The sequence below is a fragment of the Myotis brandtii genome, unplaced genomic scaffold (assembly GCF_000412655.1).
Source record: "Myotis brandtii unplaced genomic scaffold, ASM41265v1 scaffold43, whole genome shotgun sequence".
NCBI lineage: Eukaryota > Metazoa > Chordata > Mammalia > Chiroptera > Vespertilionidae > Myotis > Myotis brandtii.
Genome location: NW_005366455.1, coordinates 2,632,733 through 2,658,669, shown reverse-complemented (window position 1 = coordinate 2,658,669; position 25,937 = coordinate 2,632,733). Strand labels below are relative to the sequence as shown.

The 25,937-nt window shown below is 39.3% G+C and overlaps 1 protein-coding gene across 1 annotated transcript in view; it reads left to right on the top strand.

Annotated features, from left to right (window-relative positions):
• ADAM23 (ADAM metallopeptidase domain 23) overlaps window positions 1–25,937 on the top strand; it is a 149,172-nt gene that overhangs the window by 33,283 nt on the left and 89,952 nt on the right. The window contains exon 3 of the mRNA XM_014546091.1: window positions 2,274–2,350. Coding sequence (XP_014401577.1) covers window positions 2,274–2,350 — 77 coding nt within the window. The remainder of the gene's footprint in view (window positions 1–2,273; window positions 2,351–25,937) is intronic.

The window sequence follows — 25,937 nt, the reverse complement described above, 5'->3', positions numbered from 1 at the left end:
ATTCTGTTCAGCTGAATCTGGTCACATTGACTCGGTATAAACGTACTTAGCAATGATCAAAGCGGATAGCTCCCAACAATTCTATACAATGGGATGAGCAATCAGCACTAGGCTGCTTCATTTTGCAACAGGGTTTTGTTGGGGTTTGTACTTGTCTCGTTGCTTATTTGCTGCAAAATGAGGCTTTTACTGGGTCACTGTCAGTTTTTTCTTAGTATTTTTATAAAGATGCGCAAGGAGGTACATTTGCCAACACTTTTAGGTCACGGTGCTATTTTTTAAAAATATATTTTTATTGATTTCAGAGAGGAAGGGAGAGGGAGAGAGAGAGAGGAACATCTATGATGAGAGAGACTCATTGATCGGCTGCCTCCTGCACGCCCCCTACTGAGGCTCAAGCCCACAACCCAGGAATGTGCCCTGACCAGGAATTGAACTGTGACTATTAGTTGATGCTTAAACTAAGGCATGCTGACTGGGCAAGGCCAGGGTGCTATCAGTGAACTCTTCTCTGCTATTTAGTATTCCTAAGAGAAAATATGCCTAAGGACCTATCTTATTCTCAGGAGGTAAGGTGTTTTTTTTTTTTTTTTTGTGTGTGTGTGTGTGTGTGTGTGTGTTTAAGCTTTTGGGATCCAGAGCTGAAAAATTTCCTCTTGTACAAATGATTCATCAATATAAAAATCTTCATGCAAAAGTTAGTGCCTTAAGACACAGAACCCATTTAGATTAAAGACTATATATGAATGTATTAGAGAGACAGAGGTTCTTCTGCAAATGATAGAGCCCACACTCGACAAGACAGAAATTTCTCACGTAGTTGTCTGGGTGTGGGGAAACCCAGGTCAGGTACGATGACCCTGTTCTGCATGGCTGTTTGGGGTTGGATGTGCTATCACCACGGTGTTTGGGATTCAGGGGCCTTCCCATTGTTTTGTGTTTAAAATTTCATGATTGTTAATTTTTCTTTTCATTTTATTTCTTGATTATTATGGCGTGACTATCTCATCAGCAGTTGTGCTTGACAAGAAGTCATGGTTTACAGTATTTTATAGGTTTGGCAAGACAGAAGTCTTGACAATAAATATTTGCTTAATTAATGGAAAGTTCAGATATCTCGGGAAGGGTCATTAATCTACTACTATTTGCAAGATGCTTGTGATATGAGATGTGGCGCTCATGGCACAGGGCCAGATTGGGAGCACACCTGCCTGTGGAGGGAGGAACAAATGACGTTTTTCCGAAACCTTGAGGATGAAGAGTTCATTTTCATTGAAGCTGGGGAAGGAGAGCTTCCTTGAAGGATGAGTAGGGTTTCAGTAATTGGAAATGGAGGAGGAGGGGCATGAGGAGCAGGGCGTGTTGGGGGAAGTGGGAGTGGAAGGTGTCTGCTTGCTAACACTTCTCCCGTGATTTGTGACACCCCCTGTGTTTTAGGACAAATCTGGAGGAAGGATATTTTTGAGTAGGGGAGGAGGAGGAGGGGATGAATGTTTATCCTTGTCTTTTTTTCCTCTGATAGGGTGACAAAGGAGAGTTTTATCTTGAATAATACTTTGGCAATACTTCATTGATTTGTTTGTTTACATCACTGAAGATGATTCTGTGAGCTATGCTAATCTTTAACATCTAGTACATATGATTTGTGTTTAGATGAGATTATCTTTGTATTTGAATTAAGGCACAATAATGACAATATTTTTAAACGTGTGACTTGTAAAACATAAACGCTCGGTCTTGGCAGAGGGCCTGGTTCTAAGTGCTCCTGAAGCTGAAAGGTTGTGCCCTCCCATTTGACTGTCCCGTTCTGCTGATACATCTTTTAGAGAAAGTTCCAATTCCTGACGAGGGGCAGAGAGCTGACATGATTTTTCACTTAGGTGTGCAGAAAGAATTGGTTAGCTTTGTGCACGAAGTAGGCTGAAATCAAGCTTTAATTAGTCAGACTTTTGCATAATTCATCACGGTCACTTTGTAAGTCCAGCTGAATATACTCTTGATTTTTATCACGATGTGTTCATTTTAAAGGACTCACTGTCTTTCAGTTAATTTCTTGATGCACAAATACTCAGGTCTTCCAAGTACAGCCATAACAATGCACCCAGTCTCATTTTAAAGAAAAATGCATTGCTACATAAGGACCCGTAAAGAAGCGAATCAATCAATCAATCTATAAAAAAGTTCTTATTAAATATCATTCTTGTTATTGATATAATCAGCTTTAAAGACAGGAAAGTAAACTAAGGACTTTTTCTGTCTTTTTGGATCCATAGGCTGTCCATCTGGCCCAGGCAAGCTTCCAGATTCAGGCCTTTGGCTCCAGGTTTATTCTTGACCTCACACTGAACAAGTAAGTATTTAGTCATAATCCTGTTAAGCAAGTGCAATAAAACTTCACTTCATGGTAAGGGTTCAATCAAAATATTGACACTGATAAGATGTCATATAACACTTCAAGAAAAACATAAAAGTCTAAAGTTAATTATTTTTTATTTTCCTGGAAGAAGAGGCATTTAACATTTAGCTTGTTAAGTATCTCAAGTACAGTACTTAGAGGGTAGGATTTTAAATGAAATACATATTTGAAGTAATGCTAGTTAATTAAATGTTAACTATAATCATTATTACACATAGGAAGCATGATAAATTACTGACTCAAGTATAAAATTTTCTTCCAATTTACCTTGCATTATACAATTCTCATATTGTATTGCAATTCTGAATAAACAAAGACAAAGATGACTTGTAAATATATTGAGAAGGTTCTTTGCTTTGTAATTTGCTCTCATATGGGTCTTTTCAAAATTTTGGTCCTGATAAAAATTTACCTGATTTTTCTCTGAGCATTTTAAGTTTGTGTTGATATTTAAATGCTGTTTTCTAAGTTGGAACTCATTGCACAGATGTCTTTCTACAAAACATGGGCAAGAGCTGTTGACAAAAGTAGTGAGCTTTCTTTGGTGAAAGGGATTCTTTGGTGAAAGGGATTTCCTGTATGGGTGTCTTTAGTTTAAGAAGCTCCCATCAGTATTTTAAACTATCATCAGTATTTTGACCAGGACTGCATCTTTGCCAAAAAAATACCATGTAATGCTATCAGACACTATAATGTAGGTGACCACAATCAATAGCAGAGAAATTGCAAAGGATTCTAAAAAAGAGCTATTAAATTTCTTGTATGCCAAATTCTGTGAACACTGCAGAAAAAAATGCAGAGTCAGCTTGGGTGCTCCTTACTCAAGTGTTATTGCAGCTTTAAGTCAGAATGAATCAGCAGAACTCAGAACTTCCTTTGTTAAAGGTACTGCAGGTTTCCCTTTTTGAGTCTGCTGAGCATTGGTTGAGTTCCTTTCCACCAGCCTGTGTCAGCACTGTGCCTGCCTAAGACATTTGTCTTGCCAAGTCTTAGACTATGTTGAGAATCTAGCTATGGCTAAATTTAGTGTTTTTGTCCTCTATTCCTTTAATTTTTACTGCAATGGAGACTGTCATTGCAGACTGTAGCGTGGCATTAGCAACCAACATTGCTAATGTGTTGGTTGAGGCTGATGGCCACAGAAGAACCTCCCAATCAAATGACTGGGAAAGGGTCATGTAGGATGTCCAGGGTATGTACAGGTCTGGAAACATATCATTAAGTTACTTATCACTAATATTTGACGTGCAAAGGAACCAAGTTGAGCACCTGCTATGAATAATCCTTGCCTTTAGGAGTTTACAGTTTAGTTGGGTAAGGTCATCAGATTAATATATAATTTTTGATGAGTGAAATTTGCTGTACTAGAGATAAACGTGGAATGCTGTGGTATATGTACTAGAGGAGATAGTGTGTGCTAAGTAGGCAAGGCCAGGGAGCAGTGTGGTGTGTTAAAGTAGAATGAGTCTTTTGTTGAATTTCATGGTAAATTACAAGATTGAGGCAAGGGAAATGAGTCAGGAGACGTGGGCTTAGAGACAGCTCAAGTCTTGGAAGATCTTGTATGTAACGCTCAAGTGCTTGTCCATTATCTCCTAGACCTGTGGTCGGCAAACTGCGGCTCGCGAGCCACATGTGGCTCTTTGGACCCTTGAGTGTGGCTCTCCTAAGCCTTAGGAGTACCCTAATTAAGTTAATAACAATGTACCTACCTATATAGTTTAAGTTTAAAAAATTTGGCTCTCAAAAGAAATTTCAACGTTGTACTGTTGATATTTGGCTCTGTTGACTAATGAGTTTGCCGACCACTGTCCTAGACCATGAAAAGTGAAGGGGAATAAACAGAAGTTCAATTCTCAGAAAGTGTTGAGGGACACCGTGAGGTAATGCAATAAATACATATCTACAAATGAATCTGAAAACCAAATGAACAAGAAATCTAATGAACAAAATAAGCTGATGAATAAAATAGAACCAGAAGCATGAAAACATGGAACAGACTGATGAATCTCAGAGGGAATGGGGGTTGGGGTGGTGCAGGAAGAACTTAATCAAAGAACTCATATGTATATATGCATTACCTGTGGACACAAACAATAGGGTAGTGAAGGCCTGGGGTGGAGCAGGAACCAGGTGGAGAGGGACAGTGGAGGGAGAAAGGGGGACATCTGTAATACTCCCAACAATAAAGATTGAAAAAAAATAAGTAAATGCAGTGGGAGTGAGGCCACAAGAGGTCTAATCATGTGGCATCTCCCCTGTGCAGATTTCTGAGCCATCTGAGGACAACATGGGTGTGCGAAATGACCTGGAGACAGGGGAATTGTACTTTATAAACATGTGACATGTGTTGACCAGGGTGGGTCTCTGGTTTAACTAACTTTCAACGGCTGGGATTAACTAAAAAGTCTGATCCACATTAGAATAAACTTAAAGAGTCAGAGAAATTTTTTTGAAAAATATTTTTATTGATTTCAGAGAGGAAGGGAGAGGGAGAGAGAGAGAAACATCCATGATGAGAATTATTGATCGGCTGCCAGGAATCGAACTGTGACCTCCTGGTTCATAGGTCGATGCTCAACCACGATACTGAGCCACACTTGCTGGGCCAGAGAAATTTTTAATGAGTCACGGAGGAACCAAAAGAGCTTCTGAGGAAAGAGGAATCTCATACCTATTATTGGGTGGTCATTGCCACACGATTAACCACAATTTTAGTTTTTTAAATATATATTTTTATTGATTTCAGAGAGGAAGGGAAAGGGAGAGATAGAAACATCAATGATGAGAGAGAATCATTGATAGGCTGCCGCCTGCGTGCCCCACACTGGGGATCGAGTTCGCAACCCAGGCATGTGCCCTGACTGGGAATCGAACCATGATTTCCTGGTTCATAAATCAGCACTCAACTACTTTGCCATGCCAGCCAGGCTATTTACAACAATTTAAAATCATTGGAGGAGGGAAAAAGCAAAAGGTATATGATAAGTATATGGGCTCGGTGAAAGAGAGAAAGCATAGAGATATTAACACATTGCAGGCGGGTCATGAGCATTCTCGTGTTTTCATATTACACAGTGTTTTACATAAATGTGAAAAGCACGCATTAAAATTAAATACCCATTGCATTTTGAAGTTATTTATTACATGTTCTTACAAGCTAATATCTTTTTAAAGTATGATACTTTCTAAAACGTTTTTTGTGCTCATTCAATAGAAACTTATCTGGCCATTGGGTAAAGCTAGCAATAAAACTACTGGAGCGCAATGTGTTAAAATAAACTAATCAAAGTGGTGACCACAGAATCTAAATGGTTAATGTCCTCACCAGGGCTGGACCATCAGCTTGGGAAAATTACCCTCATGTGAGTTCCTGAGAGGAGAGTCTTTTTGAGTTTGTGTTCTCATAGATTGAACAATGGAGGCCTTGGCTTGATGAGGCATCTTAGGGCAGAGGTGTGGGTTTTATTTATTTCTTCCTTGAACATTGAGTGAACATCTGCTCTATGCCAGCGGCTGCTGTAGGTGCTGATGCTGCTGGGAACAAGATAGACAAGGTCCCTACCTCCCCTGATGGAGCGTCATTCCAGGGGAAAAGGCAGATGGTGAACCGCTAAATAAAGACAGGTGCATTGAAGGACATACAACTGGGCTATGTAATGGAGAGGGACTGTGGGTTGGGGTGGCTGATGTTATTTAAATGTCACAGAAGCCAGAAGGTCTGTCTGAGGAGAGACAATGAGCTGAGACCTGATTGTCAAAGATGAGCCACCCCATGAGGCTGGAAGGCTAAGGGTTCCTCACAGCTGGGACTGTAAGACAGCAAGTGTTGAGGAGAATAGGGAATGTTCAAGAAGGACAGAGGCGAGTGTGACTGGAGTGCAGTGGGGGACAGGGGATGGTGGGAGACCGAGGAGACAAGACCAAAGAGGAACCAGGAAGCCAGAACATTGTCCATGGTGAGGCATTTGGGTGGGAAGGCATTGGGCAGTAAGCATGGATGCCATGCCATCATTTTATTTGGCCCAAAAGGTCTTGATTGTGGCCTTAGAGGACCTTTGGTCATATCCCTTTTACGATACCCTCCTTTTCAATTTTGTTTTGTTTTTTTCCCTCTGGAATAACCACTGTTTCAATATACAGAAGGTTTAAAAAGGATTAGGAGATGAATAATTCTTAATGTTTATCGATCCTTTGAAATCCAGGGCGTCGGGTGGGGGGGGAGGGATCTGAGGATTGTCTTCCCTATGTGTATGATTGGAATTATGCCATAGCCCATATTACCTGTAATTAAATTTGCTGGTGTCTTCAGCAAATGTGTATTGGGAATAACTGTGATCAGAGCAATGTCATGGTTGAAAGCACAGGTTCTGGAGTCAGACAGACCTAGGTTTGAATCTGGGGCTGCCATTTACTACTTTTGTGAACTTGGGCAAGTTTCTCAACTTTTTATAGTAACAGCATGAGATATCGTTCACATGAAATTTCCTCCTTTGAAGTGGCTTTTATTATATTAGGAGTTGTGCAATTATCACCACCATCTAATTCCAGAACATTTTTGTTGCCCCAAAAAGAAACCTTGTACCTACCTGTAGCAGCCACTCCTCATTCTCTTCCCCCCCAAGCCTTTGGCAACCACTCATTTACTTTCTGTCTCTAAGGTTTTGCCCATCCTGGACATTTTATATAAATAGATTTATATGACTTTTGTTTTGTGACTGACTTCTTTTATTAGCATAATGTTTTCAAGGTTCACCTATGTTGTAACTGAATAATTTCTCATTGTATGAATATACAGGGTGGAGCAAAAGTAGGAATACAGTTCATGTGGAAAATAATATGATAATTAATAAATAATAATATAAGACTAAAACTTCATGTTTCATGTACTCACAACTGTAAACCTATTTTTTGCCCCACCCTGTAATTTTCTTAAGCTTTAGCGTCCTTCCTAAGCTGTAGGTTATTGTAAAGATTAAATGAGATAATGTGTGGTACTTACACATGTCTGCTAATTGGAAAGACATGTTCAATGTTGTGGACTGAATGTGTCCTTTTAAAATTCCTATGTTGAAACCTTAACACCTTAACTCCCAACATAACTATTTGGAGGTAGAGCCTATAAGGAGGTAGTTAAGGTTCAGTGAGATCATAGGGTGGAGCCATGATCTGATAGGATTAGTGTTCTTATAAGTAGAGACACCAGAGAGCTTCCTCCCTTGTACGTGCGCTCAGTCGCGCTCCCTCCCTCCTTCCCTCCCTTTCTCCCTCCTTCCCTCCCTCCCCCATGTAAGGACACAGCAAGAAGGCGGCTGTCTGCAAGCCAGGAAGAGGGTCCTCACCAGGAATTGAATTAGCCAGCATCTTGTTCTTGGATCTAGTCTCCAGAAGTGTGAGAAATACATTTCTGTTGTTTAAACCACCCAGTCTATGATGTTTTGTTGTGGCAGCCTGAGCTGACTAATACATTCAACAAATATTTATATTTATGGTTCATTATTATTACCACAGCAAGGCAGTCACTGGGCTGGATGTTGGGGGATTCAGCAGTGAAGAAGAGAGTTGCTGATCTCATGGAGTTTATGCTCTCATAAAAGCAGCACAATGAGTCTTTGTTCCCCACTCTTTTTGTAAGTGAGAAGAGGGTGGTATACTGAGAGTGGACTGGAGAAAAAATTAGAGACAATCTGACAGGCCCATGGTTGAAATGCACTGAAGGTAATGAGCACTAAGAATTTAGACAACATACTTATGTTGAGTTGGAAACATATTTGTAATGCATTTGGTACTCCTCCACTTGTCCTGCAGCTCTTCACTAGGCAGACATTAAAGAACATGACAAGACTTGCAAGTCACTGGATATTTGGATATTTAACTTCCCAGGCCACCTGGCTGTGTCTGATGTGATTGCTCAGGCCCTCAGCGTGCTCTCCTGCTTACTGTGCAGTGAATCCCTGTAATCCTTCTGACCTCTGCCCGGCGTGGAGGGGAAAGCAGTCTAAGGAGGCATCAGATGTAAAGCCTTGGTTGATAAAGCATCAGCGTGTTCCTAAGAGAACAATACTCTAGTGAGAGACTGTGGGGGTTGTATGAGCCTCTCCTGTACATTTGCCTTGAACACTGTACAGGAGAGCTCTGCCTGGGGGAAATCGGTGTAAGACATCAGCATTGGATGCGATAGCCTAAAACCGAGGAGTGGCCCCGAAACCTGGAGAGGAAGGACTTGGCTTCATCAGGGGCTGAATGAAGAAAAACAATTCTGATGTTGGTTGAGAGGCTGGAGAAAGGGCGAAAAGTTGTATCCCTATTATTGTCAAGCCTGTGCTGAGCTAAAATCGTTGTGCATGAGCAATTATCAGCCGTTTATGGTGTGCATTCCACAGTGCAGTGTGAGCAGAGGGTTCTTCCATGAATGGGCTGCTCTAGGGGAAATGCAGGGAAGCCTTGAGATGAACAGGTGTGTCTTTGGAGGATGCTCTTCTCTGTCTCTCCATTTCCCTGAGAGGGTGATGGCTGAGGGATAATTCCCAAGCAGGGCCTTGTGTAACGCGGGCACCACTGGAGATGTGTAGCCGCATCATGAAGATACTCTCTGCTTCTCTCCCTGCATCCTCATCTCACCACCCAGGAGAAGAAGACCCCTGGGAACCTTTCTACTTTCTCAGAGAAGTTCTAGTGAAGCAGTCCCACCCTTTTCTGGACCACTGCTTGTTCCTCCAAAGGGGGAGAGACCCGTAGGCTTGCTTACCTCCCTTCCTCTCTGATATCAATAAAAATATATTAAAATATCTGCTCATGGGAGAGATGGGAATCCCTTGGTGCCTGCAGAGTCCACTCAGCAGTCCGAACAAATATTCAGGTACTTGGCTGTCGTCATTCTAGCTCAGCTGTGGGCAAACTACAGCCCGCGGGCTGGATCCGGCCCGTTTGAAATGAATAAAACTAAAAAAAAAAGACCGTACCCTTTTATGTAATGATGTTTACTTTGAATTTATATTAGTTCACACAAACAGTCCATCCATGCTTTTGTTCCGGCCCTCTGGTCCAGTTTAAGAACCCATTGTGGCCCTCGAGTCAAAAAGTTTGTCCACCCCTGTTCTAGCTCCTCTGCTTTGCAATTGGGTAGCGAGGTTGAATCAGTCTACCTCTGTAGTCGAAGGTGCCAGCCACATTCTCACTTGTTAGGAAAGTTGTATTTGGGGGCTAAACCTTGTCCTACTCAGCTCCATCATTTTGTGTACATACTCTTTTTGGCGAAAACATAGAGGATGACTGGTATCCCAACAAATACTAAACCTTCTGTAACCTCTGACAAACCCCATGGGGAGATACTGCTAGATCTGGGTCATGTCTAGGTTTAGCTTTGTCATACATATGTAGATAGTGGTGACATTTGAGGTTGGGCTGCCAGGAATGTTAGAAAAGGAAAATTAATGAAGCATCCCCAGTTCAGCGAAGTACACAGACCTCAACTACAACGCTCTCCTATGCAGAGACATGTGCACTGACCTGCAGTGATGGTTCCCTTCCCCAGCTAAGACATGCTCTCTGGGTTTTAGCCCGATGGAGTTAGGCATGATGGGTAGCATAGCTCTGCATTTCAGGATTTCGTGTCTTCAAGATGCTGCTAACTCACAGGCTAAATGCTTTATTTCCTTTATTGAGGGATCTGCATCAGGAAGGCTTTCTATTATAAAAGTTATGATGGTGACAGACACTGTGCTAAGCCCTTTACCCACATTCTTAAATTTAAGTTCTTTTAATAACCCTGTGATAATCTCCATTCTACAGCCGAGTAACCCGAGGCCTGGGGAGAGGCAGTCACGTGCTGGCATTCAGCATGGGCTGTCCATCTGGAGTCTTCTTATGTGGCTGCTTTGATCACAGCATTGGACTATCAATTTACAAGTGAGCCTGGCATAATCCTAATGATTGCTCATCTGTTCAGATTAAGTGAGAAAAAAAGAATTGAACAATTTGAGTCAGTTTTTAACAATATAAAGAAAATGCAGAAGGCCCCAACTTAAAATAATCTTATTTGTTGAGCCAGCCATCTGTTATGTGCTGAATTGTGTCCCCCCCGCCCCCCCCCCCCCCCGCAATTCATATGTTGTTCTAACATCCAGTAACCTCAGCGAGGAACCATATTTGGAAATAAGGACTTTAAAGAGGTAATTAAGTTAACAGGAAGTCTTTAGGGTGGGTCCTAATCCAATATGACTGGTGTCTTTGTAAGAATGGGAAATTTGGACATAGACATGTGTGTGCACAGAGGAAATACCACATACCATGTGAGGACGCAGCGAGAAGGTGGCCATCTGCAAGCCTAGGAGAATGAAATCAACCCAGCCCACACCTTGATCTGGGATTTGTAGCCTCCAGAACTGTGAGGAAATAAGTTTCTGTAGTTTAAGTCACCAGTGGTACTTCGTTAAGGCAAATTTATAGCCATCCTAATTTTCATTTATTGCTTACTTATTGCATTGAGACATTCAGCATTAAGCTGCTCCTGGTAATGGGTAAATCTGTTTGTCTCTCATAGTTAATACTCTTACTATAATCTCTTCATGCATTTTGAGAGATTATGGTCTCTTTTACCTTTATGTACGTTAGGAAGAGTGGAACTATTTTGGTAGTTTTGGTATTAGCTGTGATAATAAGGAATCTTTAGAGGCAAAGATCCCCAAAGATGCCATAAGTATTGATTGCCACTGTGATGTGTAATAGGATGTAGATGAATATTGCTTTTTATTTGTCCTAGAGGCCCAGTAGTGGTCTACGGTTTCCTGTGCTGGCAGAGATGAGTTGCTGTGGGGTTTTCTCTCCTTAAGGCGTCCTTTCCTTTCTAGTTCTAAGCATTTTGATTAGCTCTTCTTTTTGCCATATTTTTTTCTGATCAAATGCATACCTATTAGGTCTCTTTGGGCAATTCTGATTGAAGAATTATTGAATGTTTGGGTGTAATCATTATTATTATCTTTTGATGATGCATCTTTATGCTGGTAGATCAGGTCCAGAAATTCTTGAAAAAATTTATAATAAATTAAGGATTGCCTAAATAGGTTCTAGTTCTAATTTTTTTTTAGGGGGGGGGGAATGGTGTATCTGACCTCCTTTTAAAGTGGTTTGATAATGACCTTTATAATTATATAAAACATAATTATATATAATTATATAATTATAAAACATAATAATAGCAGAAGCAGTAAAAATAAAATGACTATGAAACCATTGGTATTTATGCATGAGTCTTGATTTTCATAGGTGGATGTGATCTCGTATAACTTTTGGGTGGTGAAGGGCAGTGGATGTTTGCTTTTACCTGCAGTAAGTGACTTCCTTACCCCCATGCCCTCTTGCCTGTTGATAATAATTATTGTGGATGAAGGGAAAAATAAACACCAGGCTGAGGGAATCAGGAGGGCCACAGGAGCTGGACTTAGATTCACTAAGTCTCAAATGAGAAAACTGATTGCCTAGAAGGGGAGAGTCTGTGGCTCTAGCCTCTAGCTAGCACCAAGGAGGAAAAAAAAGGCATTAAGAATTTCTAGCAAAATCAAAGCTATCTAATTGTCAATGAGATCGCATTGTACTGTTTATTTAATTTAGGATATAAAAGACATATCTAGTGAATTAAAGGACTATTTCTTGACTGATGGATTAAAAGAGACGCTTTGCAGGTGTTTATCCCAATGCAGAATAAAGGCGAATAAAACTTGAACTTGATTTATTCTTCAGAACTCTTGGTCTTTTGAAGACAAATTAATGTATAAAAATTGCAGCAGAAGTTAATCATGGCAAAATATTAAAAATTACACAGGATTTGGTGTTACTAGGCATCTGTCAATGAGTTATTTACAGTAGTTACTGAATTTAGATCTTATTTTTCTGACAGTTAAGTGAGGAAGACCACATACTGGGGTATATATAATCCCCATTATCTGATAAATGAAGTTTATCTGTCTGTCTAGAGAGATAAATGTTTTCCTATCCAGGAGAAATTTATCTCTTTAGTTCGATGTAGCAGGACATTCAGTAGCATAATGGTTAATGTCCATAACCATGGTTTTGTGAATGACCAGAATGTTACTTAAATGGACTTCTCATATTGACCTTCTGTGAAAGCCAAATGCACAAAGCTCTTTCTAACCTCGGTGGATTGATCGATAGATTTCCATTGATTGAAGCCTTTTATGAACCATTCCAAACACTTTTTATTTCAGAAATGTTTATTGAGTACCAGCTAAATGCCAGACACTCTTGAAGTTGCCAGAGAGAAATGCTTCCCTCATGCAGCTTACAGAACAATGCAGGGAAAAAGACAGCTCTACAGGCATTTAAATTATAGTTAGAAGTTTGTGGTGGGCTTTTATCCCTCGTGGGAGGGTGAGAGTGGATAAGAAACTAAGTGTCTATGGAGCTAAATGTCAAAGCTCAGACTAAAGCTTAAGATTTGGCCAGACAAAGGTTTGAGGGTTAGAGATTGTGAAGAGCCTAAGCAAGAGAGGTGAGGCATGGAGTGGGAGAAAATACAGGCTTGGAGAAATTAATAAAACCACACAGCTACCAAGTGACAGAACCAGGATCAAAACTCAGGGAATTGAGACATTTTTCAGTGATGAAGTAACCCTGTTATAAGTGGGGAGCTCTCCATGTCCCCATCGGTTGCTGGGGAAGTTGGGTTCTTGTGATGTCACAAGAAAAGGATTTTTTTCTGAGACTTGCACGGGAGGCTGAGATGTTGTAGAAAGTGTTATTTCTGTGGAATCAAACCCTGGAGTTTCCAAGGTCCTGTTTCCCTCCATCCCAGTAGGGAAAAAGTCCCATTTTGCTTTCAGCAGAGCTAGGGTTAACACCATTGCCCAGAGTTTCCATTCCACGCCTGCACAGTCCAATCCAGCATCAAGCTAGCTAAGTGTTCTCCGCTGCAGTCCATCAGTCCATTGCGTGTGGGGTCCTTCAGGCCACATGGCTATGGAGGGAACATGGGCAGGAGCAAAGCCAGAGGAACAAGAGAGCCAAGAGCCAAGAGAGCGAACTCCTTTGTTGGGGGATTATGTATTCCCAAATTTTCGTGGGCTTGAAGTGGCTCTGCCTGCTCTGGCCAATGCTCTCTCTTCCCAGGTTTGACTGACAGGCATCTTCCCTATGTCACCCCAACTTTACATGCCCATGCATTCATCTTCCCTTTGTTGGACTCCTTCCCCCCAGTGTTCTTCAAGGAATGAACCAGGGTTTCCCTGGGGAGTGTGAAGTTGCAGCTTCCTGGTGAAGCTGCCCAAATGACATGCCTATAATGTCTGGCCTCCCTTTTGCTCCTTCCTATTGTTAATAACTAGCTAATCACAACAGTAACAATCCCATTGAAGTCATGTTTGAAAAGCTCTACAAAAATGGACCTTCGAGAAATAAATTTTATATTATTTCCCTTTTTTATATTTTGCTAACTGTTTGCTATTCCTGTTCCTGGCATAAATCTAGCCCCAAACAATAAATTATTAAATTCTGCTGCCAATAGGAATTGCGTTGTTTCTAGAACCATTAAAAAAATCCTCACTCAAGGATATGTTTTTATTGATTTGAGAGAGAGGAGAAGGGAGAAAGAGAGAGACAGAGAAGTATTGGTTGATTGCCTCCCGTACATGGCCTGACCAGGGATGGAACTTGCAACCTAGGTATGTGCCCTGACTGAGAATCAAACCCACAACTTTTTGGTGCATGGAACAATGCTCCAACCAACTGAGCCACCCAGCCAGGGCTAGAACCATTTTTTTGGATGATTTATAGACTAGACTCATTATATAGAATCATTTCCCCAATTTGTTAAAATTATTAAATTAGAATTCTAACCATGGTTTATTATGATGTATTTATAAAAGTCCTCTCTTTAAGTGATTATTTCTAATTTAATTTCCATGATATCCATGTGCTTTAGTGTTTCAATTGTGCCTTAACACAAAACAATCTATATAGGCTTTTCTATAAGACCATTTCTGCCCAAAGTTTCAATTCCTCATTTCAACTAAAATAATTTTAAAATTAAAGACACATTTGTCTTTCTTATGGAATATTTTTCAAATAAGAGGCTGAAAATGTCTAACACATTGTAGAATATACATTTCATTTCTCCCTCCTTTACTTTTTGCCCAAATGACTTCACAGGTAATAGACTAAACTATGGGAAAGACCATTTCTGCCCAAAGTTTCAATTCCTCATTTCAACTAAAATAATTTTAAAATTAAAGACACATTTGTCTTTCTTATGGAATATTTTTCAAATAAGAGGCTGAAAATGTCTAACACATTGTAGAATATACATTTCATTTCTCCCTCCTTTACTTTTTGCCCCAATGACATCACAGGTAATAGACAAAATTATGGGAGTAGATTGTAGAAGGATCTCATAGCACAAGGACAAGACTAAGTCTCTTGTAAATCCCTAGAATTTTTTAGAGACTTAATTGCATCAGAGGCTCCTTCCTCATTATTGTTAATACTTACTTATTAAGTGCTAACTGACTTGGTACTTGACCCTAAGGAGATGCCTTGCTCTTTAAAGCTTCAGACAATGGCAAAGGGTTCTGTACATAACTATTAGCCCTTGCTCATCCTCCCTCCCTCTATCCTCTGCACTATGCTAAATTATGAGGAAACAAAGAATGAGTTGTAGTCTCTTTAAGGAGACCACAATTTAGGGTGGGATCAAGGGAAGCAACAGGAGGAGGGATGGTTGAGCTGAGCTTTGAAGGATGAGTAATTCAAGGATGAATTACTTTCAATACTTTTAGATGGGGTAGGGGGCAATAACTCTTGAGCACTCATTTATTTTTACTGGTGAGTCAATATCTCATATGGAATGTTCCCTGGATATATACGAGCGATGGGTTGTTGATACAGGGTGTTATTTTGCATTGCTTTTCTCACTGGTATCTAATAGCCAGGAGCAGTTTTATGAGCTGGAAAAATGAAGTACTCATTTTCCTGAGGTTAAAAATGCATACGTGCCCTTTTTCCTTTGGAAGGGTTAGTTAACTCTGCTTCTGTGAAATCATTCATGTACTCATGCCTCAGTGTGTAAACACTGAGAGAGCGATACTTCCAGAAGTAAATAATCTACCTTTCCATCCAGCTCTGAGCACCTTGGTTCTTTTTGTGCTTTTTGATTTGGTGAATCATAAAAAATGAGCAAACTGCGAGACACGATTCACTATTCTTTTTCATAAAAGCAGTTTGAGACAAGGTTTCCAAGTCTGCAGATTATGGGCAATAAACGTTTCCTGCACACGGCACCATCAACAAACACCCTACTACATCTTCCTTGTTTTGATTTCACAGTTCTCCTCAAGATAGGCTGTTTGGAGGTACTTTCTGTAACTAAAATATCACATGACTTGTTTGAAACATCATTATTTTTCTGTTTTATATGCAGGAAATTCTTCTTTCTTCCTGTAAGGCCCGTGTGTATGGCTTGCTGAATGCCTTGGTCAGATGCTAATGCCAGTGTAGAGTACTCATTGTATCTAGAGCTGTATCTAGAGCCAAAAGAAAACCAGTCTTTTTAGCTCTTTCCTCGAAGGCCACTTTAAGTGGTAATTAAATTACATGGCTCTCAAAGTACAAAACCCTACAAATCCTTAGGTGTTGCTCAGCATGGGTGGTGCTTGGTTACTGATGCTACATTCATGAAAAATGGCCTTTAGGAAGGAAACAAAACCTTTTATGTGACTAAGACTCAGCTCTGGCACAGTGGATGATACAGACTCTGGAATTGAACCAGAATGTTTCTCTTGGTGTAATTTGACGGAGAACAGCACTGTAGCAATGCGGATACAGACTCTGGAATTGAACCAGAATGTTTCTCTTGACGGAGAACAGCACTGTAGCAATGCATTTTGTGGAGCAGCGTAGATGTCCCTTCCTCTCCTCCGTCTTGTTTTTGCTCTATTCTTGGCATCAAAGGAAGCCCAAGAACCTGAGAGGAAGGGTTTGTGCTAGATCTGTTGTCATCTGCCCCGTGAGGCGAGTCTGTGATTAGCCGGGGGGTACATTCTTGCCACGCTTTTCCTCCCATGGTAACCCCTCTGTCATCTTCACACTTTTGATTTAGGGGTTTGAATGTAGCAACCTCCCACTTTTTTTTTTAAAGGATGTTTTCATACTATTCAAAGAAAGCATGATCTAAATTATCTTTGAGAGTTGGACGGCATTGCAAAGTATTTCTTATTCTGGGGCTTTTCAGAGTTTAAAGATACAAATTTCCTTTGTAAAGCACTTGTTTCTTGTATTAAAGGAGGCTGAGTCTGGTGAGTTTCTCACCTTTTTTTGAATTGGATAAAGTGCGTAACTTCTGAATTTCCACCATAAATTTGGAAGAGTTTATAAAGGCTGCAGATTTTATTAAAAGAGCTTTAATTTTGACACCTGGATGAAAATTATTACATGCATGTTTGTGTATTTGGTTCCTGTCTCCAAGAACACCTTGCAGCTTCTTCCCTGAGGTTCCTTTGAATGATGAGAGGTTGGGGTTAGAGAAATCCTTAAACATCACGCAGTGCCACTTCCTGGCTGACTCTTAAATCTCTTCTTATCCCCACTGAGTAGTTTTCTGTGGTTTTCCAGAGCACCACTAGGCCTGAGGTAGCTGATTCTCAGACTGTGCTGACTCATCAAGTCCTTTTTTTCTGTTTTTCTGTAATTCTTTTACCTCCCAGTCTGAGTTTTGTACTTACAAGTCACTAGCTTATGGAGACTTCCTGTCCTGAGATTCTGTTGTCTCCCCCTCCCCTTAAATAGCCAAGATTCTCTTCCCAGGTGTTCACCTAGAACACAAGATGAGGATATAGGTAATTTTCTAAGTAGAAAAGACTGAAAAGTTATAAAAAGAATTTTTCCAATACTTGAAAAGTACTATTTTTTAAGCATGTTAGAAGTTATTTATAGTTTCTCCCTGCCAGTGTTCAGTACTATGAAACAGTAGAAGCTTTTTGCAGTCTAAAAAATGGTATTTTGAAGTCTGTAAGAACTTTCTGCAAGGTGAGAGCAATCTCAGGTTGAATTCTGCCAGATTTTTGCTCTCATTATGTTTTATAGATGAACTTATACAGTCTTATAATATACCCATTAATAGGTATAAAACCCAATGTGTTAACTATAATTTAGTTTTATTTATAAAATTGCATTGAAATATAAAAAAATATTTTAGCATTCTGGTTAGAATTGAAATGCAGTTACGTATACATATTTTAAGTGTCTTTTTTGGAGAAAATTTTAGGCTATTTAAAAATGAAATTTGATGCCAAAAATTAATCTGTATCTGATCTGATTATCTTAAGAAGAATACTATCAAAACCACATTAACTTCCCTTTTTTTTGGAGTGTGATGGTGGTGAATAGAAAAATAATTTAAAAACCATCAGTATAAAGTACCATACCTTTAGATTTATTATTTATTGTATTTATTATTAACATACCCACCATTTAAATCTGATTGAAAATTCTCTTTTTGCATTCACACAGCAGGCATTCGTATATAGTGTGTGCCCTTTAAGTTAGCTAAGTATTTGGTCATTGTCTTTGTTCAAAGCAGGTCACCTTCTGATTTTATGTAAAAACATTTTATGAATAGTTGTAGTTATTTTCTCATGTGTTACCTGTGAGCCAGCAAAATGTCTCCTCTGTGTTTTCATGATTTAAACATTTTCTTCCTAAAGAAAAAACATGTATTTTTTTCAATAGCATGTTGTTTATTGAATCTTTATTGTGTAAAACAAATAACAGTGGTAAAAATCAGTATTTTCCATGGACTTTGAAGAACGGTAGAAAAGAAGTCGAGCACTTGTAAATAGCATGCCATACTTGGATGATTATGACTGATATCCCTTTAATTTTCACATGAACTTCAGGTGGTTGCTATGACACAAACATTCAGGCCATTCATCATCTTTCTCATTCGTGGCACGCTCTCTCACTGGTCTGGGCAAGGCCTCAATATTGTGTAATGTTTTCACCCTTGTCATTTCCAGTCCCCCTCTGAATTCCCCACCTCTGTCCTAATGAGCCAGCCATCCCAAAGTGTCTTACATGATCTTTTATTTGTATGTGTTCTTATAAATAGAGATATTATAGTTTGGGACATATACTTTTATTATATCTAAATAGTGTTATGCGATAGATCTCTACTCAGCACAGCATTTAAAGATCTATGCCTTTAACTGTATACTTCCCGTCCATTATATCTAACTGAGGAGACCCTTTGCAGTGTATCCAGCACTCTTCGGTTTTTCCCCACGGGGAGAAGTCTGGATTCCTTTTGGCTCTCTGCAACCACAATCCATATTGTAATAGACCTGTGAACCCGTTGCCCATGGACAAGTGTAAGAATTTCTCTGCTACATATACTCAGGAGCAGCATCTGGGACACAAAGCAAAAAGGCTTATGGAGTCTATAAGATCACTATTTTAAAGGCAGGACATCTCTTACACTTGGTTAGAGAAGAACTCAAGTCTTTATTCAAGGTTATTAAATATTGATTTACATCAAATACTAATAAATTTGGTTATTTATTTTTCTGGCTATAACATTAAAAAGCAACAAATTAGTATGAGCTGGGCTGATATGACAGGTATATACTTAATTTGATGAAGTACTGCAGACTTGCCCTGCGGAAAGCCTGCCCTGGTCTACTCTTAAGCAAAGCATGATGCTCAGTAGAGTATTTAGATCCCATTCATTCGTGGGATGGACCAAGTGACTTTTTTCCCCCTCCAGGCATAGTTATTCTCAGTATGTTGGGAAGCTAATTGCTTATTTTTATTGGATAATGATTTCAGAAATATAAGATTAAATCTTATGAGGTGAAGCAGTATAAATTAGTTCCCTTGGGATTGCATTAATTTGGTCAAGCTACTTTGATCCTCAGGGAAATGGAGTTTTCCTCTTCCAGTGCACTGTGTTGTCTGATGTTGTCATCGTGCTAATTTGAAAAGTTAGCTTAATTAAAAAGGAGAAGCATATTCACTTTCCAGAATTGTATTTATATTTATTTAAAAGTAAGGGTCATGCCATATACCAAGAGAGGGACTGATACCTGTGGGATAAGAATGAAGTTTATGTGGATGATTTGTTTTTTTAAAAAAATGTATTTTTATTGATTTCAGAGAGGAAGGGAGAGGGATAAAGAAAAACATCAATGATAAGAGAAAAATCATTGATTGGCTGCCTCCTGCAGGTTCCACACTAGGAACGGAGCCCACAACCCAGGTATATGCCCTGACCAGGAATTGAACCATGACCTCCTGTTTCATAGGTCGACGCTCAACCACTGAGCTATGCCGACTGGGCTGGGTGATTTCTTATAATAAATGAGATAAAAAGGCACTGTCTGAAGGTTGGTTGAGAGGAGATAGAGGTGAGAAAAGGAAGAGAGATGAAGGAATACATGGTCCATCAGCACCTGGAGCCATGCCTGACTCTAGGTAGAGGGCAGTCGGTACTTGTGTGATGAATAAATTAATCCTGTGGTGTGGTGAAAAATATGATTTAGGTTTATAGCATTCTGATTCTGCCACTTGGGAAAATCATAGAATTACTCTGAGCCTGAGTTTATTAAACTGTAGACTGAAACGGATTGGAGGCCTAACCAAGGTGCGGTATGTGAAAGAGATCGCCATGTATAATAGACACTTAACAGGTATAATAGACACTTCAACAAAGTGCACTTTCTATTTCCTGCCCATTAATAATCTTTTGCAAATATCCTGTCATAAGTTGATTCTGGTCTTGGCCTTTTTGATGGCTAGGGTAAGGGTTTCTAAGCAGTCTCTTATTTTCTATTTTTCTATTCATGGAAGCACTTGATTGAAAACTATAGTAAGGTTCTCTTTAAAAACCACTCAAAATTATCACAGTTCCACTTACACATTTATGTTTGCTGAAGCTATGTAAATTTTGACCTATTTTTCCCCCATCTCCTAAAACCTATACCGGGCTATTTTTTAAAGGTCTTGTATTGTGAATTTTCATTTATATAAGGTTGCTGGGGACTGGATTGTTTTATATTAAGTGGGGTTTCCAGGTAACTAAAGCTTATTCCTTAATATAGTAAAGAGTCATTTTTGAAAGAATCCTTCTAAAATGGGTTATTTTCCTGTTTGTTTGATAGAATATATATTAGATATAATTTAACTTTAAAAAAATATTCAAGGTTATTGTTTCGCCTGGTTGACCAGCTATATAATAGATCTCGTGTCTGTTTCCTTGCTGTAGGCTATAACTTTTGCTGTCAGGGAACCTGCCCTTTCAGCCCAGCTCTTACTATATTGTTGCTTCTTAATGTTGCAGAAAGAGAAATAACCAAAATTATTAGCATTTTATGCAAATCAAGATTTAGTAACCTTGAATGAAGACTTGATGTCCTCTCTAGCCAGTGTAAGAGATGTCCTGCCTTTAAAATAGTGATTTCACAGACTCCAGGAGCCTTTTTGCTGTGAGTCCTTGATGCTGACCACATTTAAGAGGCTCGGGAATCTGAGGCCTGGAAATAAAGAGGTGTTATTTTATTTTGTAACAGAATACCTTTATAAAGGTAGCTATCCATTTGAGTAATACTTTGTACACTTGGCCCCTAAATATTTCAAATTATTTCAATAGTAAAGATTAAGTGAAAAGAAGAATGAGTATATCAGAAATTTGATGAGTCTTCTGGGACTGAGAATGTAGGTTTCGAGCTATTAAGTACCAAATGATTCCCATAAGGTTTCCTCTTCAGATGTTGGTAGAGCCCTGTGACTTGCTGAGGAAAAAGGGACTATCAAACCTTCCAGTTATTGAATTTGCAAGTGGTATATATTTGCAAACTAAGGCTTCTCACAATGATGGTTTAGATCTGGTTTCCACTTTCAGAATTATCAGCAAAAGGATACAATTTTTCAAAGAAACAAGTGAAATGAAAGGAATTGATGAAGGTCAGATGAGTATTTCTTCATAACAAGAGATGTTACCTGCTAAAAAAAAGAAGTCCCAATAAAGTTGTGAAGAACATTATTTGTAATCATTAACTAGATTGTGTATTTGAGTGAAGAAAAATTAACATACTTCTACTTCTTCTTACCTTCTTCCTCCCCTGTGTTATAATACTTTTCTTTACATTGTCAAGGTTTATAACATCTGTATGTTGGTCAGTAACCACAGCTCCTACAGTGAGCATCAGTTCTTAAGGGATTTCATGCCCATCAGGAGTCCTTTTACCATGGTCTCTTCATTCTTCCTGGATTATTTGTATTTTGCTTGCCTGGAATTAATTGAAAAGTATATTGTTCAAGATAGATTTTAGGGTATTATATTTCATGATTCTTGAATGCTTGAAAGTATTTGTTTATTATTCTTGTACTCGAAGAGTATATACTTGGCTGGATATGAAATTTTGGCATCATACTTCGCCCAGAACTTTATGGGGATTGTGTCGGGGTGTTGAGAATTGCTGCGAATGAGCTTGAGGCAACCTAGTTTTCCCTTTTAGAGAGCTTTTTCCCCCCCCCCTGCCTTACACGATTATATGGTTTTTCCTTATCAGCAACTTTCCCAGGATTAAGGACACTATTTAGTGTTAATGGTGCTTTAAAAAGTTTTCCAGGAACATGGTTTGCCTTTTTGAACTGCAAATTCAAGTCTTTCTTTGATTTTATGTAATGTTTTTGCCTGTTTTTTTCCTCTTCCATGTGTTTCTTTCTGTTCTTCAGGAATATCAACAATGTGTATATGCTACTACTGTGTCATCTCTGTCATTTTATCATTGATTCCTGTTTTTTTCTTTTTCCAACTTGATTTGCATCCTTGTAATGTCCCTCCCCTCCCCCCAGGAGCTTTGCTAATTTCCTTTCCATCTTAGTCTATTCTTTTTATTATGTTTCTCTGAGCTCCTTTTAAAAAAAGAGGTCATTTCTGTAATTTTTTTTTGAGGCCATTTGAGCAGTATTTATCTGATCATTTCCTCTGTTTCCTTGTGATGTGATATATATATCCTCCATCTCCCCGGCTTTGGTACTTCCTTCTTTTCTTCCTCAGTATCTGTGCTCAAGTCCCCTGCTCATTACTTTTTAGTTATGGCTCCATGCATGGAGCTAGCTGTTTGCTGAAGCACAGTGTGGGGAGAAGAGACCATAATGCCTGGAAGGGAGGGATGAGCCAGGGTCCCACAGCTTGTTTGGGTTTGTTGCTTTCCTCATTCCTTGCCAGTCAGTTACTCTCCTGTGGAGAGGCACGTCTCTCAATGGGGTCAGGAAGGGGTCTGTGGAAATTACTGCAGAGCTTCCTTTGAGCTTTGTGTGGTGAGCAGGTGTTGGCACTTTCACCTCCTTCACATCACCTCTGAAAGGTCCTTTGACCTGTTCATATTCTGGGGAGCTGGGTGTTAGCTCAGATTTCCCAGTATTTAGCTTCATAGTTTTTAAAAAAATTAATCTATTTTTTATCCTCCTGTTGTTATTTATGAAGAGTTTATATATGTCAGGAATGTGAACATGGAAAAAATCGATGATAGTCAAAGATGGAAAATGAGAGTCAAGGAAACATTTCCAGTCTTTGAAAATATTTGACCATTATGCACTACTTCTCTTGGGTATGCTATAGTGGCAGTAGCCTTGGACTTATAGAAAGGATGACTTGGTAATGATGAGGGTCTAGTAACTTCCACTGAGTTATCTGAAACTAGATAGAGATGATAGGGCTTGAGGGTATTTAGATCATTCTTTCAATGACACCTGTGGTGAAATTTAGGCAACTTTAGAGAATGATGCAATATCTACAATCCATATAAAAGAGTAAAGAGAACTGATATCCACATGGGTGTTATCTGAGGTTATGTGATAAAAAATTAGAATTAACTTTTAAAACAACCCGTTTAATATCCTTTTAAAGGATAAACAAGCTAATATTCCTTTCTAGTTAAGAATACAGGAAGGATCAGGCATGAGGCACAGAAAAAAGGAAGAAAGCTCGTTATGCTGTTACCTCACTCAGCCCTTTCTGATTTGGGATTGCAGCTGAATGTGGGTATTTAAATTATTAGTCATCTCAATGGTATCCTCTGGTTTGAGATATTATTAGTCATCCAAAAGGGCTGTTAAATGTCATTACATCGCCACAGAATTTTAAACATTGTGTATAAAAATAGAGCAATTTATAATATTGATCTGACCTTCTGAGCATGCATGTGAAAACACTCTTAGAACAATCCAATTTTCAGAATTATCGGATGTTCTAAATGTCTAACAATGTAATACAGTCTTCTTGATGAAAAAATAGGAAGTCTGAAAAAGGTCTTACCTTGTTGAGCATATAACATAGACATGGCTTGTATTGTATAATGTGAGTCTACCTTGGTATAGTTGCAGCCAGCTCTTACTTGTCCTTAAACCCACTGTTGGTGGTGTCATCCACGAATTCCCCCCTTCCTGTGTACAAATAAATCTTATAAACAGTGGGAGGATGTGGGAGTGAGATCGGGAAGACAGTTATATGCATCAAGAATTACAAATGTTTGTAAGTGATTATGAAAACAACTGAGATTGGTATTTTCCAGCCATGGCGGTTTTGGTTATTGAAAACAAGGATTTCTTTTTTAAAAGTTAAAAGCCTTTAGATTATTCTAGTGAAGGGTATGAAATGGTATCACCTGCCATTTTTTAAAATCTTTACTCAAGCATATGTTTTTATTGATTTTAGAAAGAGAGGAAGGGAGAAAGAGAGAGAGAGACAGAGAGAGACAGAGAGACACACAGAGAAAAACATCAATCAGTTACCTCCTGTGTGTACTCTGACCAGGGGTCCAGCCTGGAACCTGGGTATGTGCCCTGACCAGAAATCAAACCCACCACCTTTTGGTGCACGGGACAATGCTCCAACCAACTGCGCCGCCCAGCCAAGGCTGCCATGTTGTTTGAAACCAGTTATTTGCGGTGACAGCGCTCTCTATGAGGTTTAGTTAACCTTGCACCACCCACATTCTTCACTGTTTTAATATAATTCCACGGAAAATCAGTGTGTGGAAGGGTTATGTTTGTCTCACCCCTTTAACCTTTTGTTTCTTTAACTCTGTAGTTTGAGAGCTCAGTATTTTGAAAACAAAGTTACATGTAGCTCAAATCCTGTCAGGACTATTACATTTTGCTACATTTCTGTACTTTTCTTTTTCATATTTTGGTGTATCCCAAAAACTTTTCCCTTTCTAAGTTTTACTCTTTTAATAGAAATGGGCTCCTGCATGAAACTGTAGTCTAAAAATGGCCTAATACGCCTACTATTTTAAGAGAAGGAGAAAGTTCTTTGTCTTTTGTTCTCTCTGTGCTTTTCACCTCCCACATATCCTTTAGAGTTTTCCCCCTCTGGTCTTGGTAGTGATAGCTTTGCCATGCTAGATGCCTTTTCCTTGGTCCATTTCTGGCTCAGTTTGTCTCAAAATTTTTAATGTCAGAATTGTACTGAGCTCTTCTGTTTCTCTTAGTTATAGATGTTTTGGGTTCCTTTTCCTGTAATTCATTAAAATTATGAACTATACACATAAAAGAGTAGGAATATGTTTTTACAGTTCAAAGAATAATATAAATGTGGACATTCATATATACCCACCGTTCAGATTGAGAAATAGAACATAATAACAAATTTTCAGAAGAAAGTAAAGAGGTGGAAGCATGTTTATTCCTTGTATGCTATAGAAGGAAAATGTGTTTAAGATTGTGAAGAGAATTAACAGTCCTTACAAGGGTCCAGCTGTTCCTGCTGTCTCACTGAAATTAGAATTAGGCTAAAATGAAAAGGTTCAGAATATACAATGAAAACATTCAGTGCACTGTCACCCAGCATTCTCTTGTCTGATGTTATAAGGAACAATTAGAAATGTCCCATTTTGGTCTGCCATTTTGAGAGCACCCAATTTCTCTTTGCCTCATTGACTCCTGATCCTTGAGGAGATACTCTAGCAGTATTCCCATGTCTTACTGTTTGTTATAGATTGTCCCATTAAGAAATCACACACACACACACACACACACCTTTCATAAAGTTCTAGGTAGGTGCTGAAATTATAATGAGAAATGCCCTTAGAGCAGCGGTTCTCATCCTGTGGGTCGCGACCCCTTTGGTGGTCGAACGACCCTTTCACAGGGGTCACCTAAGACCATCCTGCATATCAGATATTTACATTACGATTCATAACAGTAGCAACATTACAGTTATGAAGTAGCAACGAAAATAATTTTATGGTTGGGTCACAACATGAGGAACTGTATTTAAAGGGCCAGAAGTTTGAGAACCACTGCCTTAGAGTAATCTTCCTCTCGAATCTGCTCCCATGCTCCATTCTTCTTTCAGCCATACATTCCTTGGGATTGGCTTTTGACTTCACGGATACTTATCTGTGAGATAGAGACAGAAAGTAGTCTGAGTCTCAAAGCTTTCTTCCTGCCTTTGCCAGTCCTGTCTGAGGCCCCACCCTGCTTACCTACAGGCTAAGTTCTGCTGGGAGGA